General features: G+C 37.3%; 1 protein-coding gene across 1 annotated transcript; it reads right to left on the bottom strand.

Moving 5' to 3' along the window:
* Window positions 1-6,286: 6,286 nt before the first annotated feature.
* On the bottom strand, window positions 6,287-10,049 carry LOC144443675 (uncharacterized). The gene is made up of 3 exons (XM_078133216.1): window positions 8,574-10,049; window positions 7,271-7,382; window positions 6,287-6,636 (listed from the first exon to the last, which is right to left on the bottom strand). The coding sequence occupies exons 1-3, from the start codon at window positions 10,047-10,049 to the stop codon at window positions 6,287-6,289; spliced, it is 1,938 nt and encodes a 645-aa protein (XP_077989342.1).
* Between the last annotated feature and the right edge of the window lie 7,590 nt (window positions 10,050-17,639).

Here is a 17,639-nt window from a genome sequence, read left to right on the forward strand (position 1 = left end):
GTATCAAGGTGCTTTCTCCTTAGGCATTAAATTCATGATCAACGGAACCTCAAACCCCGACCAAGTGTGAGTTTATCCAGTATGTGTGCCAACTTACGATTCTGTGTACCTCGAGCTACCGAGTTGAGTGCTTCCCCCATCACGAGCTATACCCCGAGAGCGTCTAACCCCCCCCCCCCCCACGGCAACTGCCAACTTAGTACATTTACAGTGTAGTAGGTGTTTCCTCGACATTTTCACACGTATAATAAATTACGTCATGGGATCGCTTATACGTCATAGTATGAGTAGTTTAGAGTCAGTTGCAAGGGGTGGTTAAGTGTGCTTCAGCAAGTAGTTAATGCATGAATACCTTTTAAATATGTACCAAACATTGCACCAAAAACCGTATACACATATGACGTGTCCCATTTAATAACACATTATCTTGGATTTCTCAAGCAATCATTTATTGATTGATCACTGACTCGACTACTATACAGAATACACACAAACACACCTGAATGATCTCAATACTAGTCGTGTATGTGTCAAAACTTTCTCAAATTAACTAATCAATTGTACATTCATTTGACATTTATTTACTTAAAGACTGGTGCTAAGACAAATAAAAAAGTGTTGTGTTTCCGGTAACCCATTATCCAAATTTTAGCGACCGGCCCTAAACATTATTTTTTATCTTAGTCAGAAAGGTAACATGTTGTGAAGTTACTTCAATTACTGTGTAAAATTTCTTGCCAAAGAACCTGTGGCGATCCCCCCCCCCCCACAGGTTTTTCAGACACTAAGTTGAATTTATTCAGTACAGTCTGCATGTTGTGTTCATTCAGCAACATCACTTATAATATATCATCCTTACTTAACTTCTTTCACTTACATGTCATCAACCTATCCACCATCGAAGTATTGTGACCAGCTAGTATATTTTGTCTTTCCGTCAAAGCAATTTTTCAACATCAGCAAAAAAAATAACAATAAAATTCCGACCTGTCTAACCTATTAACTGTTTCTTAATTGCCTAAGAGCTTTATACAATGTATTTGACGAAGTGAATATGAATCTAGACCATAGTGACGTTTGGATTGATCTTGAATTATACATTCAAAATCTCGTCTGAGACACGAATAGGCTAATAACATCAACTACTGGATTGTGTGCCATTTTACATTCACAAGCTTCATTCACAAGAGCGATCATCAAATCGAAAAGTCTACAATTATGATAGGTGCTTGATGTCTTTAATTTCTCTCAGCAGGGGAGATGTACCCCTTGCGGCCATATGTATCAATTGTTGAAGCAAGTACACCGTAAGATCCGAGTCCAACACAGTAAAAACAAATGACATAAAAATTACAGTTACTGTATCGGGAATCACGATTTGCCTTAAAACTCATACACCCACACACGTTGTAAATGTATCATACCAAGAGAGTTTAGAAAATCATCCGCTCGATATTTCAAGGACAAAAATTAGGTTTCCGTTGGCTTTGTGGGTGGGAAAAATCCCAGATATTTTTTTTAGATATGCAAAGCTTCTCGAATTCTCTGTATGTGGTCGAGTTAGAGGGTATCTACTGCGTATTTATGATATAATAAGTTTTCTCTTTTTTGGGGGTCATGTTGAGATTGTCAGTTTTTTTATTGAATAGAAGAGCTTCAGTCTAAAGAAGACTCGCAAGTCGTGATATGAAACCCTTATTTGAGTCTACGAGAGGAATAGCATTGAACAGAAACATGTCAGTTAGAAAATCATCTAAAATTGAATCTATATTGTGACGTTTTCTCCAAAGACGTACGTAGGTAGCGTCACGAACTTCCAAATTGAAAACTTCATGGATACCCTAGTCTAAGACGTCAATGTTTGTGGGATTCTTCACTTTTAACAATTTTAATTTGGTTCGTGTGTGATTTCAGATTTTGTTGTTTTTAAACTTGTGACATGACATTTCTCAAAAGCCCAAATGACATTTTCAGATAGTTTACCGCTTTATATGCAAGAATAACGTTAATATACTGTGGATTACAGGGATGGGTTATTTGCTATAAACGCTTTATCTTCGGGCTTATTGAATTTGATATACAGAGATATTATTTATTTATTTATTTATTTATTAAGCCTTCACAAGAAGAGAAACCAACAATGAAATAAAGAAAACACGATACATTACAATCATACAATACAATATAAAGTCAAAATGGCATCAACAACATGCTAAGAATTTGACAACTCTATTCACTTATTGCGTAAAATCAGCTATAAGATGGATAACTGTAGTCAATTTGTTTACCATGGCCGAAGGTACACCTGGGGCGTCATCCATGAATTTCAAAAAAAAAGTACCGCTGGTCGTCATTACATAGCTTCTACACTTCTACAGTTGAAAGCTTCAACTTTCACAGGGGATACATTTTTTACATTATACCACTCTCGATTAATTTCCTCGATACCTCCTGAATCTAAGTTCAGTTCAAAAAACTTAAGATACATTTTTCACATGCGATGATTTTATTCAGCGGAGGATAACATACAGTTGCTATAGCAACCATGTGTTGCATTGCATGTAACCGGTTTTTCAATTTTCAATTTAATTTTCGTTCCTGCGTGAAAACATGAAATTGCATTGTGAATATAGGTTTTTCAGTCGATGTACGTATTGTTAAGACATTTCATTGCGGATTCAATTTTTTTCATCTTGCTCGACATTTCGCAAATCTGATAAAAATTAAATAGTCTAGGATAAGAGTTGCACGTTATTGTCACATTTACGAAGATTATTCATCTTCCAATTCAATACTAGGCCTTACTTTGAGATTTTATTCTCAGAAAATATGTGTATACTTTCGTCTTTGCGGTAATCCATTCGTCCGAACCGAATGTGAACAACAGGTTGTTAGGGTTACAGCTTCTGACCATATTTCGCCTATAAGAATCCTTCAGAACGCCTTCGATTTCTTCATTTCTGTACTACTATGACGCCTTTGTCGTTGCTATGTTTACAATGACTGAAACATCTCGCCATTAAAAATAAAATACCTTGGTCTTCTTTTATCTTCAAGAAATAATTGGTCGAAGGCAGTGTGTTCATTAGCTAAACAAGCCAACAAGTCTATGACCTCGTTATCTGTTGCAAGAAAGAAGCTTGAATTCGTAGATCCCAATGTGCATTTTAAATTATTTGATGTAATGATTTTACCAATTTTGACATATGGGTCGGAAATTTGGGGATACCAATATTACGATGCTTTGGAGAAAATTCAGAGAAGTTGGTGTAGAAAATTATTGGGGGTCCCAACCACTGCTGCGAACGAGGCTGTAGTCGGCGAATGTGGCGAATATATCATACCACTTTAAAGCGCTGTATCAAATTCTGGTTGAATCTACTTGAGATGCCCGCACACAGAATTCCAAGGCAAGCATATTTAATGCTCTGTAATCTAGACAACATGGGCAGAAATACATGGGCCACCTCGGTTAAGAAAATTTCATATTCTTTTGGTTTTGGTTTTGCCTGGATTGCCCAGGACGTTGGTGACAAACAACTTTTTCTTTCCACTTCTGAGCTCAGAGTTAAAGACGTACTTAAACAACAATGGAAGGAAAACTTGGAATTGAAACCCAAACTTCGCACATATATTCACTTCAAGAATCTACTGAAATCTGAAAAATATTTTTATCTTAACTGTAACCGACAAGCTATCCGGGCTCTTGCATGTTTACGATTATCAGTACTTCCTCTTGAAAACGGGAGGAGACGCAACATCCCCCAACAGGTTTTTGCAAAATCTGTAACACAAACATGGTAGAGGACGAATATCACTTTCTCGTAATATGCCCACTTTATAATAATTTAAAATCCAATACTTGCCATGTGATGTGTTTTTAGAACCAAATTACTTTACTAAGTTTATGAGATCAATCGATTCAAATATTTTGCTTAAACTGCAATTTTGAACATAAAGCAACCAGGCTTAGAGATAAGGTGTGTTTGACGTGATTGCTCTCATTATCAATTGGTTGTATATATCGATTTTCAGTGAAATTCTCTCAGAACAATTGTATTTTCAGAGTCTTTCACATTGTATTTATCTTTTCATTTGTTTTTGTTAATACCACTTTTTTTTCTGATGCATCCACCTTTGGATTTGGGCCGGTGGCCGTGAAGCGCAAATAAAACCTACCTATGTCCACGTCTGTTTGTGTGCCGATTATCATAATAACCAGTACATATATTTCAATATTATATGGTGCACAACGGGTATGACTAGAACTGATTTGATTTTTGGCCAAATTCGTGCATATTAATTCGCCTTCTTAGCATATTGTTGCTTTTTAATATATATATATATATATATATATATATATATATATATATATATATATATATATATATATATATATATATATATATATATATATATATATATATATATATATATATATATATATATATATTTTTGGTAGTACTGGAACTCTTTCTTGGGTGTAACTCGGAGTTTCACGCATATTGCGATCATCAGACACTCGAGAGTGTCTGATGATCGCAATATGCGTGAAACTCCGAGTTACACCCAAGAAAGAGTTCCAGTACTACCAAAACTATTACGCTCTGCCACTGTGGTATAGAGCACTGTCTTATAGCAGATTGATACTCACCGAGTTATATATATATATATATATATATATATATATATATATATATATATATATATATATATATATATATATATATATATATATAGCATATTGTTGCTTTTTAATATATATATATATATATATATATATATATATATATATATATATATATATATATATATATATATATATATATATATAAATTTGCATATCAGTGATGGGCCATGAACCATTCTCCATCTAGCCAACCTTAGGTGTCCCATCCCCACCAAATCTTAAACTAATCCAGCCATTTTTTTAGTTTACATTCTGACAGACAGACAGACAGACAGACAGACAGACAGACAGACATTTAGCCTAGTATCATAATTTACATATACACTTATATAGAAAGAGACTGACATCGTCATCATCATCATCATCATCATCATCATCATCATCATCATCATCATCATTAAAAATAAGTAACTAAAACACACACACAACAAATTTATCATAGAATAGCATGTAGGTTGTTTTATTTCATATAAATGCTTTGGGACACAAGGCCATACTCGATAATACAATGTCATTTCAAAACAAATGTCAATAATGTGCAATTAGGTATTTCACAAATTACAACGACACCAACATCATTACCATAATGGACAGTCGATGAGCACAACTTACCATTGGTGAAAGTAAACCTATCATACAGTTTTCGACGAAAGAGCTTTATATCTTAAATCAAAAGTCACGTTCTCAGAGAGTCTTATACGATCTAAAACAAGACGCTTTAGAAATACAAAAAAAAATGTACCTAGCACTGATCAAAATTCAGTTGAGAGTACAACGATATGGGAAAATGTATTATGTTACAGTTATTCCATTTCAATACAAGTAAATAGTAATACGATGTATGTAAATGCACAATTGTGGTACATCGAACCAAGCTTAAGTTATCATCCTCAAAAAATAAGATGAAGAAAAATTGTAAATCGTTGAGCAATCCTCTTGTTTGCAGAGGGTGGAGTGGGTGTTAAAAGTTATATTCTTCATAAAATCAGTTCGTACGTACAGTACACAATAATTTTATGATATCAAAGTATAACCTTTTTCTGGCTCTTCGGCGCCATTTGGCAATGGTGGAAAATTAATCCAAATATACGCATTCAAGAGTCACATTTAGTGCAAATGTAGAGCGAATTGAAGGCATAAAGAGGGCAGTCAACAAAATTATCTTTTTAGCACCGCCATCATGATTATCTCGAGTCAGTAATATACACCACCTGTAGCAATATATGAAATTCATAATGTATATGTACTGTGTAGGAGTGACATTGCGTGTGTTCAATTTTGACTATGATATAAATATATTTATGTACATTCAAATAATCAATATGATATGTACAGTTCTATTTGCAGTACAGAGATATGATTGCTATGCTGTCTTTGAAGGTCGACTGTCCAATGATTTCGCGCTGCTCAACAGTGGTTTGAAAGGCAACAGAGCAGTCTATAGGGATTTAATAGAACTTCGTTTGCCTATCAGTGTGCTTCCTTTCAGACAACATGGGAATTCGTCGATCACGCCGGGCATAGAATGACTCAACGATCCTCTCTGTTGTCTGTGGTTGCCATACCAATAGCAATTATCAATAGTGACGACGTCAATTAAGCAAGCGTCATTTCCTCATCTAGTTCCATAAGGTTATGCCATCTAGGGACGGGTTGGTCAGGTGCTGAAACTATCTTGCGCCAGTGATCGAGTTCACTCTCTTCCGTTGCTCTGCAACCAATGCGAACTTCTCCGATTGTCTCATCGGCTCTGATTCGATCGTGGTCGTACATTGTAAGGACAATGCAGGCATTGTTTTCGATGTCTTCAATGCTACGATTACCAACGCTGAAAGTAAATGCTTCTTTGAAAACGGGTGCAGTGGTCTTCTTGCGTACACGAGTCTGTCTGCGAAGAGTCGTCGTCGTTTGATCGCAAATTGAAAACTCAACTTTGACGTATGGATCTGAATTTAAAAAAAAAAGAGAGATCGGATTAAAATCAGAGAGCCTTTATTATTGTAATGGGTAGTCGTGCTCGGAAGTTATGAAAGGGTTGCTTGAGTTGACGTACTTTCATGAAACCATCAGTACTTGACTAGAGATGAAGCCAAATAATTCAACCTCCATATACTGATGTACACATACAGGATATTGTTATTACATGTTTTATTTGTCAGTGATGACAAAAGCCAACTCTTTGAATTTTAAACGTAGGTTCGCTGTCACCAGTTTGCTTCAATAGTGCAAGATGAAATGTATACAAAGACCCTGATACATAATCATCTAAAGGGGGTGGGGTGGTGGAGAAGACAACGTTTCAAATATAACGATGCCAATCTTTAACGATAATGGCTCATAGTGTCAACAAATGTCGACTAGTTTATGACGAAATTGCTTACTGGTGTCAATCGGCACGCCTTGCTGTATGTTTTAGGCGTGAAAAACGTGAAAAAAGCAATGCCTCTAAATAGGCAAATATTCTTTTCGTATCCTGATTAGCTGAATCAGATATATCACACGCACGTCAAAAATTCAAATGACTGTTTTGGTGAAATTGTGAACCTCATTTTTTTTCTGCTTGATGTATTGAAGACTCACCTGGGGCGCCAGTAATACTGTTCCTAGGTAAGTCCTTGGCCTTCACCATGGTAACAATCATGTTCTTCTGTCTGGGTTGATAACACACCGACACATTAAGCATACCAAGATCCTAGCAAAAAAAAGAGAAAAGAATGATCAATATTTGCATATATCACATTTTTTCAAAATTGTTTTCAATCTCGCGGATTTTAAATGTTGCGTAGTATTGGGAACTCCGTAGTGACGTCACCACAGTGCCGATATTACCAATAATATGGACAAATCCAAGTGTACAAAACTTATCAATTTACTGAAATGGTAATTTACTTGCTGTTCTGTCTTATATGTATTGTTTAACACGGTATGCTTAATGAGGCTAACATCACATCACATCCCTACTTCAGGGAATCGACCTTTGGTGGTATTGTCAGAACAAGATGATCAATGTCCGGTACACTAACACTGCTTTTCACGTACTTTGGGCAGAAGGCCAAAAATGACACTTAGAAGAAATTTAGATCAAAAACGGAAACTAATTTCACCATTTTCTGTTAATCTCTTTAATAAAGTATTGTAATGCTCCCACATCATTTTAATATATCTTTCATGTACACCGTTTGCCGAAACAACTCTAATACACTGCAGACGGATCTAGAGGGAGTTGTGTGGGTGAGCGATATCCAGAAGTCATCAAAATAGATAAAGTGAGATAATAATGTGACTAACATTTCACAAAACCTTTGTCTTCGATTGTATAGTCCCCCCTTATACCGCCATGGTCCTACTAACTAATCTACAACGAGCACTCGGGGGTCGGGGGTCATTTCCGATTTAATCATTTCAGAGTAGAAAAACTATGGGATATACAATCGGATGAGACTAACCATCCCGCTATTCATAACGAAGCCTTATTACATGACACAGAGACAGAGACAGTGAAATGGATTTTTTAAAGAAAAAATATACATTTCGGGAAAATGACGCCAGAGTTTACATCGATGTAAGGATGACCGTTACGCTAGATATACAGAGTACGTACGAGAAACATGAGATAGTAAAACATAAACTCGTCAATTTCTTTAACAGCGAAGAATTTCATCTAGCAAATATTGAATAAAGATATATGCATTAGTACTGATTTGACAAATCTGCACTTCACCATAGCAAGATATACTGAGGAATTGAACAGAGAAAGTCAAAACCATCGTCAGTAAAACGTGTCCGGAAAATCGTACTATAGGTTGCAGTGAAGACTAAAAGTCAAGCGAGCGCTTCTGGACATGCTCCAATGTGCCATTGAATGATGATGAATTTGACTTACCTCAACCTCACTCTTTGGCTGCAAGTCTTTCCATACTCGGATTTCATGTGAAAAGTCCAATGTTCCCAAAAGCACCTGGACCTCGCCTAGAAATTCATCTCTTTTGATATTTGAAATTTTGTTGAACAGCTTCATTCTCAGTTTCAGGTGTCGGAAATCAGGTGCATTCACTCCGTTGAAGTAAAAGTCTTCGTTGAACACGGGGTCTTTCGTTCGCTTGACAGTATGTGTGTGCTGTCGTTGCTGTTTTCCGGGCATCAGGTAAAGTTTGACGTAAGCGTTCGTATTGTGCGCCAACAAGTTCTGCCCTCCGCCTATACGTTCCGCTTTGATAACAGTCACCTTTAGCTGTCTGGTTTCCCAAAAATATTCTAGAGCAAATTTTAATTCACCGAGGTCTAAGGAGGACTGTTTTTGTAGACGATGCATTAACCATTTTGGATCTGTTAAACAAACTCGACGGAGCTGTCCAAGTCGGAGATTCGGTGATCCAATCTGCTGCACCTGACCACTGCTATTTCGTCGTAAAATGACAGGACTTGGCTCCACGGAGCTTGCATCGGTGGAGGAAAATTGTTCTGAATAAAGTGCAAGGTCTACTGACGAGCGTCTCCTTTCGTACAAATTTCTCGGTCTGCGTAGATTTTTTGGTGCCTTCCTTTTAGAGTGGTCCTTTGGTAAATTGGTTCGACATCGTGCCTGACGAGCGAGACTTGGGGTTGACACTGGCGATTCACTGGCACTCGACGTACTTTGTTTCCTCAGACCGCGTAATTTGTTTAACGGTGAAAAACATATTGACCTTTCTCGTTTCGGGGTATAGACGAAATTATTTTCTTTTTCTGACGAGTCACTTAAAGGGCTAGGAAGTCCGTTGTACGGCAAGTCTTTGGGACGCGAAAGCTTACGCCTGGTACGACAGATGAGAGGCGACTCAACGGGGCTTGACGAGTCTGAAGTTATTACCCCCTCGCGACCACGGCCTAATGTGGGAGAGTACAGTGGTATTTGGTGGAGGGAGAGAGAAGCTCGGGAAGCCTCCGTAAATGTATCTCCATCAGCGGTAACATTTGTACTGTTCTCGAATCGAAAAGCTTGTGGACTGGTTGGGCTATTAGGACTCAATGAATTCGCACTTCTCGGGCTCATACTGGGTGACGGACTCGGAGATGAACATCTACTGTTGTCAGAGAACATCGGACTGTTTGGTCGGGAGTATGGCGTCGTCGGACTGCGGAGCAGTGGGGATCTCAAAGCACTGTTTTCCGTTGAACATGTTGAGATGCTTCCATTTGCCGCCCTACAGGCCTCGCGATCGTTATGCTTGGTAAAATGCGGAATCACAAATTCAGGTATACTGTTTGGTGTAACCGCGTTCCCGAGGTTTCTACTAGATCGCTGTCCCGGTACTCCATCGCGCATTTCGCCGCCGAGATGATCTCCTGTTTCTGTTTTGTATTTGTTGAACAGCCACATGTTGACAGACCTGCAAAAGTACAGGAGAACTTGGTTGAGTATATAGCGAGGGCATATGTGAGGTTTAAACTATTGACATGGCTTTTTATAGTATACCTATTTCATTGCACATGCGCTGTACAATTATCATAATATCATTTTTTAACGTCGGCGAAAATATGCGTAGTGAAACATAATCTTATGAGGGCGTAATAGTCCTAGTAAACTAGATGACTGGAAATCCCTGTGTTCAATAGACAAATTGTATACTGTATTGTTTAATACCGCCTGCGAAAATGAACACGTGAACGGATGAGGAATTAATGATATGTGTAAATGCCAATAAACAATAGATACAGCGGAAATAAACACGTGAATAAATAAAATATTTGTATGACTACAGACGAAGATATATTAAACGGATATTTTTTGATAGTGGAAGGTGAAACACGGGCAATGATGGAAATCGTCGACGTGGAAATGTTATTTTGGCGTTCCTTCCAGTGACTAAAGAACAAACATGTCAAAACAAAAGAACTGAGAAACAACAACAGCAACAACAACGACGACGACGATGACTACAACTACGACGACGACAACGACGACGACGACGACGACAACAACAACAACAACAACAACAACAACAACAACAACAACAACGACGACGACGACGACGACGATGACGGCCTTAATTGGGATTTCTTCTGCCATTAAATTCCTCGGATCAAATATATACTAGTAAATACACGTAATTCCACCGTGATATTGGCAAGACGCGTGAAACCATCGCCCGCTTGAAAATGTAGATAAACGATTTTTTGGAGAACTTGGAGAATACGCCTCGCTATCTTTCATTATCGTCCATACAAACTATATACACGCGCGTAGGGAAGGGGCGTCACACATATACACGTACATACACACATTACCTCATCCCGCCCAACACACACTCACAAGTCTACCCCCACCCGCACAACGGAAGGTTTACCAAACAGTTGTGGGTATAGCTGAAATCGTGCAATGGTTAAAAAAAATAAATATTTTACATGTAAAATTCTAGACGAACGAATTTCCTAAAATGGACGATAGAGGACGTGCTCATCTCACGAGTCATCCCATATAGTCAGGGATTAACTAAACCATACTAAAATTATAATATTTTTCAAAAGGATACCATTCCACATCTAATAAAAACTCATGGCAATTATGCAAAGACCAAGTATAAAAACACAAATATTGTTGAAAACTTCGAAGTATTTATGTAAATATGATATCGCAAATAATAACACATAATACATACTGTATTCAATTTAATATCCTGGTTAGCAGAGTTAAATTCAATCCTCTTTTCAAAAAGGCATTGTTTTGCATGGTTTTGTTATTTTTGTCTCTTTTCCAATAGGATTCGCGAAGTCTCTCCAAGGAGTATAGACAAGGGTAGAGTGGAATGCACATGAAACATCCTCCAGTTTAAACACACGTTCATAATTGAACGTCCTGATAATGGCCTCGTCCGTTCCTGCAGCTTGGGTTTTCCTAGGTACGCTCTCTGCGTATATTTTCACCATCTTTCGATTTCATCCCAAGATAATTTTGTAAAAATGAACACTGAGAAGTGGGTTCACAAAAAAAACCCAGAGTCGTTTTTTTTTTGTGGTATGAAAACTGATGTTGGTCGAATCCTCACCCTCAAACTATAATCTTTTGATATCGCCCTTTAAAAATTGCGTTCGTGAAACACAGAGCATTGTCTCATTTGGTTCAATTAACAGCTCGCAATATTTCTGAATCGATGACAAAAATAAAAATTTTTAACAGGTTTCGAACGAAATGATTATTCTGTTTTGTTATCTGGATAGCATGCGCAGGAAATGGATAAACTTGTGAAGGTTCTTGATTTGAGTAGAAAATATATACAAACACTAATTAGACAAGCCTTAGGGACGATCGCACAATGTCACACAAGCTCAACAAACGAACATCATTCGTTTAGGTCAAACCCCCTCCCACCTCCCCCTAAACGAACGTTCAAAAGTGTGACATCAAACGTTAAAATATATAATGTAAACTCTTATGAAAATTGTAGCGGTCACACCACTACGATCGATGTAATGTAAAAAAAAAATGATTGTAAACACATTGAAATACTACCAGAAATCCAGCACCATATCTCACATTAGAAGTAAATTTTTATCAAATTTTCAACATCTCAGTTGTGACTACAAAAGCTGTTATCATTGATGGAGTCACAGTGAAGGTTTTCCGTCGAAATTTGGTTAGAATTAAGTGCGAAAATGAAGTTGACGCCAGACCCCCTCGGGCCCTCCCCCTAAACTTTATTGAGCTTGTGTGACATTGTGCGATCGTCCCTTACTATTATCCTTTCATTAACAGACATCACGTGACTAAACCTATCGTGTGTTTTTTTCAAAATGCACACATTTCTGTTAATTTGATTAATCGACCTTAACGATAAATACTTTGACACGACCTGGTGATCTTAAAGTGACAGGTGTATCTTCATTATCTATGATCAAATACTTTTCGAAATAAATCTTCAGGGATTATTGTGGGTAACTGACAGCAGCTCGATCGCTTCCCTCCATAATATAATATCGGCATGCATACATAAGGGGAACTGGTACAGACCATAAAAATCGGTCTTGTGATACGACTGTTTCACAATCATGTTGCGCTTGGGAGCAAAAAATGGAAAGTTTCCTAGTTTATAAGTATTCCTCAGAAAACTGGAAAAAAAAGTTGATAAATAAATCTCAATTCTTCTACTCTTCAGTACGAATAGATTGATATGTATCTATACACTTTGTATAATGTATATGTTTATTGCGTTTCTAGACCTCCGGCCCATATGCAAAGTTTACAAAATAGTGAAAAATACGCTTCTGTCGTACAGATAACAAAAGTGAGAAAAATATATTACACAGCATTCGCTTTGAAAGTTCTCATCTCCATAGCTTTGTATACATATTTACATAAATTGAGCACAATATCTGAATTAGCAGTACTCATTATAATTTTAAACTTATTGTAATTGGGTTGGTTGTGAATATTGAATATTGAATGGTAAGAGTTAGTTTCTAAGGTGATCATAAATTGGACAAATTAACAGAAAGTGGTACTCATCTTCTACATCCCCTGAGTTACAAATAGACAAAAAGTACACAAGCTATTATGAGAATCAATACCATGATGCTGTCCCTGTTTTGTTTTGACACTACATGTAACAGACATTACATGTTACAGACTCTGCATGTAGTTTCTATTATACATAGTAGGTGGGGGCATCTAAAGTTCTCTAACACGAAAGCGACCTTGCCATAGCTGCAACGGTAGTACTAGTGCTATTATATGAACACTAACTTTATGTGACTTCTCTCCTACATATCTCCTACTTTAAATATATTTTGTTTGATTCACATTTTGCATTAATGTATAAACATTTTCTTCGAGCTAAATAAAATACATTTGCTTTACGACTGCACACTAACCTGAACCAGGATGTTGGACGGAGTGAATTCATCGTCTCAGGGTATTCAACATTTAGTTAAACGCCAGGGTGCAGGCTGTCGCGATTGCTTCGAGAGTTGGAGTGGCTCTATGGGATGGAAGACCATGAGCATCACCAATATACTGAACAAAGTCTGTGCGGTGGTTGCCATGGTAGTAGTGAGTAAAAGGTTGTCATGGTAATCAGTCCACGTCTTTCTCAAACCGGATACAGGTTTGAACTCATATCGCAAGAAAGAAAATGTTTATTTTTAGCCAACCCGACACGACTTTCCATTATTACGTCATTCGATAACCAAAATTTACTACAACGTAGAAAGATCTTATGAAATATTAATCGCTATACACGGTTCATTATTTTCGTACAAGAAATACTTATACATTTTAAACCCATTCATTTACAAATGTTGGCATGTTTTCGTTGCTCTTCTGATTACCCCCATAAAGAAAGCGATAGAAAGCATAATATTGGGAGAAGCCAACGATTATGCCTGCCCTGTGACTCAGCTGAGGTTGAAGATGCATACCATTTTCTACTTTTTTTAACCACTTCAAAACCAAGTACATTCTAACTGATGACATTGTTATTATGCAAAGCTTAGCTCTTTTATTTATTTCACGCAATGAAAATGTGTAAAGACGTGCACAAACATATTTGAGTATGATTGTACATTTTATTTTTTTCTTGCCAATGCGTTTAATTAATCTTTTTGTACATTGTGATGTATTATGGGCCGATGGCCTAGAATTACTACTACACACACACACACACACACACACACACACGTAGCTAGGTACATAAATACGTGCCTACACACATGCACACACACACACACACACACACACAGACAGACACACAGACAGACAGACAGACAGACAGACAGACAGACACAGACACAGAGACAGAGACACACGGCACCATCCGCCAATACAAAAATTACCATGTATAACGTGAAATCGTGTGCAAGGGAGGGAAACACAATTTCAAAGTATTTTTTTCTACAAAAAGGGGTCCGTCAGGGCTGCGTGCTTAGCCTATTATTTAGTTTACATACATTATTAATGAGTAGTTGAAAATGATGGAAAATGATTTTACCCTGAAATGGGAATACCTTTTAATAGTACACATGCGTAGGGGTATTTTGGTGGCACTGAGTTTAAGATAGAAAGCACACTTATGAGTTCCTAGGTCTCTGTTAGTCATTTTTTCCGTTACCAAAACAAATATTGCTGTGAAAGCAAGGAAGAAATTAGTCACTCTTTGGAAAGTCTGTTAAGAATCTAAAGACTTCAACACCGAACAATTACTTCATACTCTTTTGATTTTACTAGTACTTATCTATGGATCTGAAGTGTAGGGGTTTATACCTTCTGAACATCTTGAAAGAGTACTTGTACATAAATTTATTCCTGACGATATTTAGGAGTGACAAATAGAGTATGATCTCTTGGACAAGAGACTGACTACAATTTATCTCCATGTGTCCAGCATGCGATCATTTAAGGAATGGGTATTTACCAAATGCACTATACAGATCCCCCTTGTATTACCAATTTAACCAGTTGGGTGGCCCATATTATATTGAAATAAACAATATCGTTATTGTATCCACATTTTGACCTCACATGGAGATCTTTTTCCGGGTAAGCAATGACGAATTCGATTCATAGTTATTAGATCTTGAAGGATGTTGTCCGGATGTCACGTGTCCACCACGCCCGTCATTCTCTGCCTGATTCCGGAACGTTGTTAGTGGAGTTTAGATAAAGAATTGTTCAAGGCACAATGATCCCATCAGTCATATGCAAATTAGGGCTAGAATGTGTCTTTTTGGTCAAAAATCTATAATGCCAAAACTACTGAGCAAATTAGGCTGGAATTTGGTGGCGCATTCTTAGGGGTGTTTAGATTACGAATTATTCATGACATGATGATTCCATCAGTGATATGCAAATTATGTCTAAAAATGTGTCTTTTGCAAAAATGTATAGTTCCAAAACCTACTGAGCAGATTGGGCTGAATAGGAATGCATTTAGGGATGTGTAGATGAAGCCAGTACCGTAGCCTGCGGGGGGGTGGGGGTGGGGGTGGGGGTGGTGGGTAAAATCGTTATTTACGTGACGATTCCTAGCATGCGCAATTTAAATTAATGGTTCACTAAAGTCAAAAGTGACTGTACACTAACTCCTCGCTAATATGTATCTTATATCTCTATTGTACGCTGGCTTATCTTTGAATAAACATGTGTCCAGTTGAAAATTGTAACTTTTTGCAGTGTGGCTAATTAAACATTCTTTGTGCGGGAAAGTACAAAAGAAGTGCGCACATGCACTGTGCATTTTCCGCGAGTAACAGTAGTCTTGAAAGTCTCTTCCATTTGAAGACAGCAAGTCGCAATAATGTTAGAGAGTGAAACTCAAACAAAAAAGACGGAAAATGTCGTTAAACGTGAGGTCGCCTGTCGCATACAGTGACTCTGAAGATGCGCTCGATCTCATTTACATCTTGTTCCTTATATTACTGATAAAACGGCAGATCTCTTTTTGGAATATTTGGTGGCCCTGAAAAACTATTAAACTAGGTACGCAATTTAAGATCCACTCTTTGAAGATCCACTTTCAATTGTGTTCGACGTTGTTTTTGGTTAAAATGTTGTTTGATATAATTATCTCATTACACTGATACTAGCGTTATTCCGCAATTCATTTTGAAGCGACAATTTATTATGGAAAGAATGGCCCTGCATTAAAATTGTAAACAGAGCTGTACCTTCGACGTCAAATCCAAACTTCAATTGCCATAAATGATAATGACAAGGAGAATTCACTGAGTTAACCTTGGGTTCCGACATAAAGGAGGGCCATAAAAGTGTTGGGAGTTGGGTAAACATCCAATTTTATTTGTATATTTTCTTTATATTTTCTGAATAGTACATGTTAACAATAAACATTTGAGTCTATTCAAAATTATATAATATCTTATACAGTGGTTTACTTGGCTCTGATGATGCATACAAGCCTGAATTGAGATTAAATTAAGCTATTGCATATCCAATGTGCACTAAAAAGAACTGAGCAAACGTTTACGACCATGGGAGTGGCCTGAGCTGCCAATCAAAAGTCTGAGTCTTGAAATGTTTTGCTCTTTATTCAGGATTTTTTGGAACCAAATTAAACTTCAGGAGAAGTCATTTACCAAGTGCACATCCACAACATATCTTTCAACTTTGCCACAACAAAATACACTTCCACATAATATGCAATGCATAGCCTAACTCTTTCAAATCTGGTATTTTATTACCATATTCAAGCATTGTAAGACTTTAAATTATGTCTATGGTTTGATATTTTATGCCTCTAAATGGCCTCCTACACTGTCTTATTGTCATTTTTTTCTTCTTTGGAGTTGTCTCCTTCTAATCAGTAGCAATCAAGGTGATAGTTGTCTTTCTCCCAAAACAAGATGGAAGGTGGCTGGCTAAGTACCTCCCTGTATAGGATATAGCTAATTAGAGACATCTCCTTATGCATGTGAAATCCACATCATGTGTAAAGTAATCTCGTTCGGAGTATTATTGTAGTTGACTATTGTTACCGATTTGTCTTTGGTGGTGTGGCTATTGACCAAATTCAAGGGTAAACTCAAACACACACAGTCTATCTCAGAGGTACCAGAATCTCAGGACACGTATTCTGTGGAAAAACTCATAAAGGACTCAAAATGTTACTTTGGGTCGAATGAAATATACGATTTTGCAGCTATGGGAGTGATTCAATCGAACTCAGCAATTTAGATACAGCCGAGAATCAAAGTTCCTTGGGATGTCTTTGTCTCTGTAAAGTTCTGCTCACGGAGCGCATTCAAATCCGTGCTCCTCCGTCCCAGCAAATCTAACCATGCATGTTAAGACGGATATGTTCTTGCATATCAGGTAATTTTGGCACCCCTTCAGCAGTTACAGCTGTTATAAGGTCTTCCTTCCATACTTTATGTTTTCTTATAACAATGACAGATCAGCTATCTGGAAGCTAACGCAGACTTAAGCTAAAACCACCATTGCAACATTGGCATTGATATTACA

Source organism: Glandiceps talaboti, chromosome 12, assembly GCF_964340395.1.
Source record: "Glandiceps talaboti chromosome 12, keGlaTala1.1, whole genome shotgun sequence".
NCBI classification, from domain to species: Eukaryota; Metazoa; Hemichordata; class Enteropneusta; family Spengelidae; genus Glandiceps; species Glandiceps talaboti.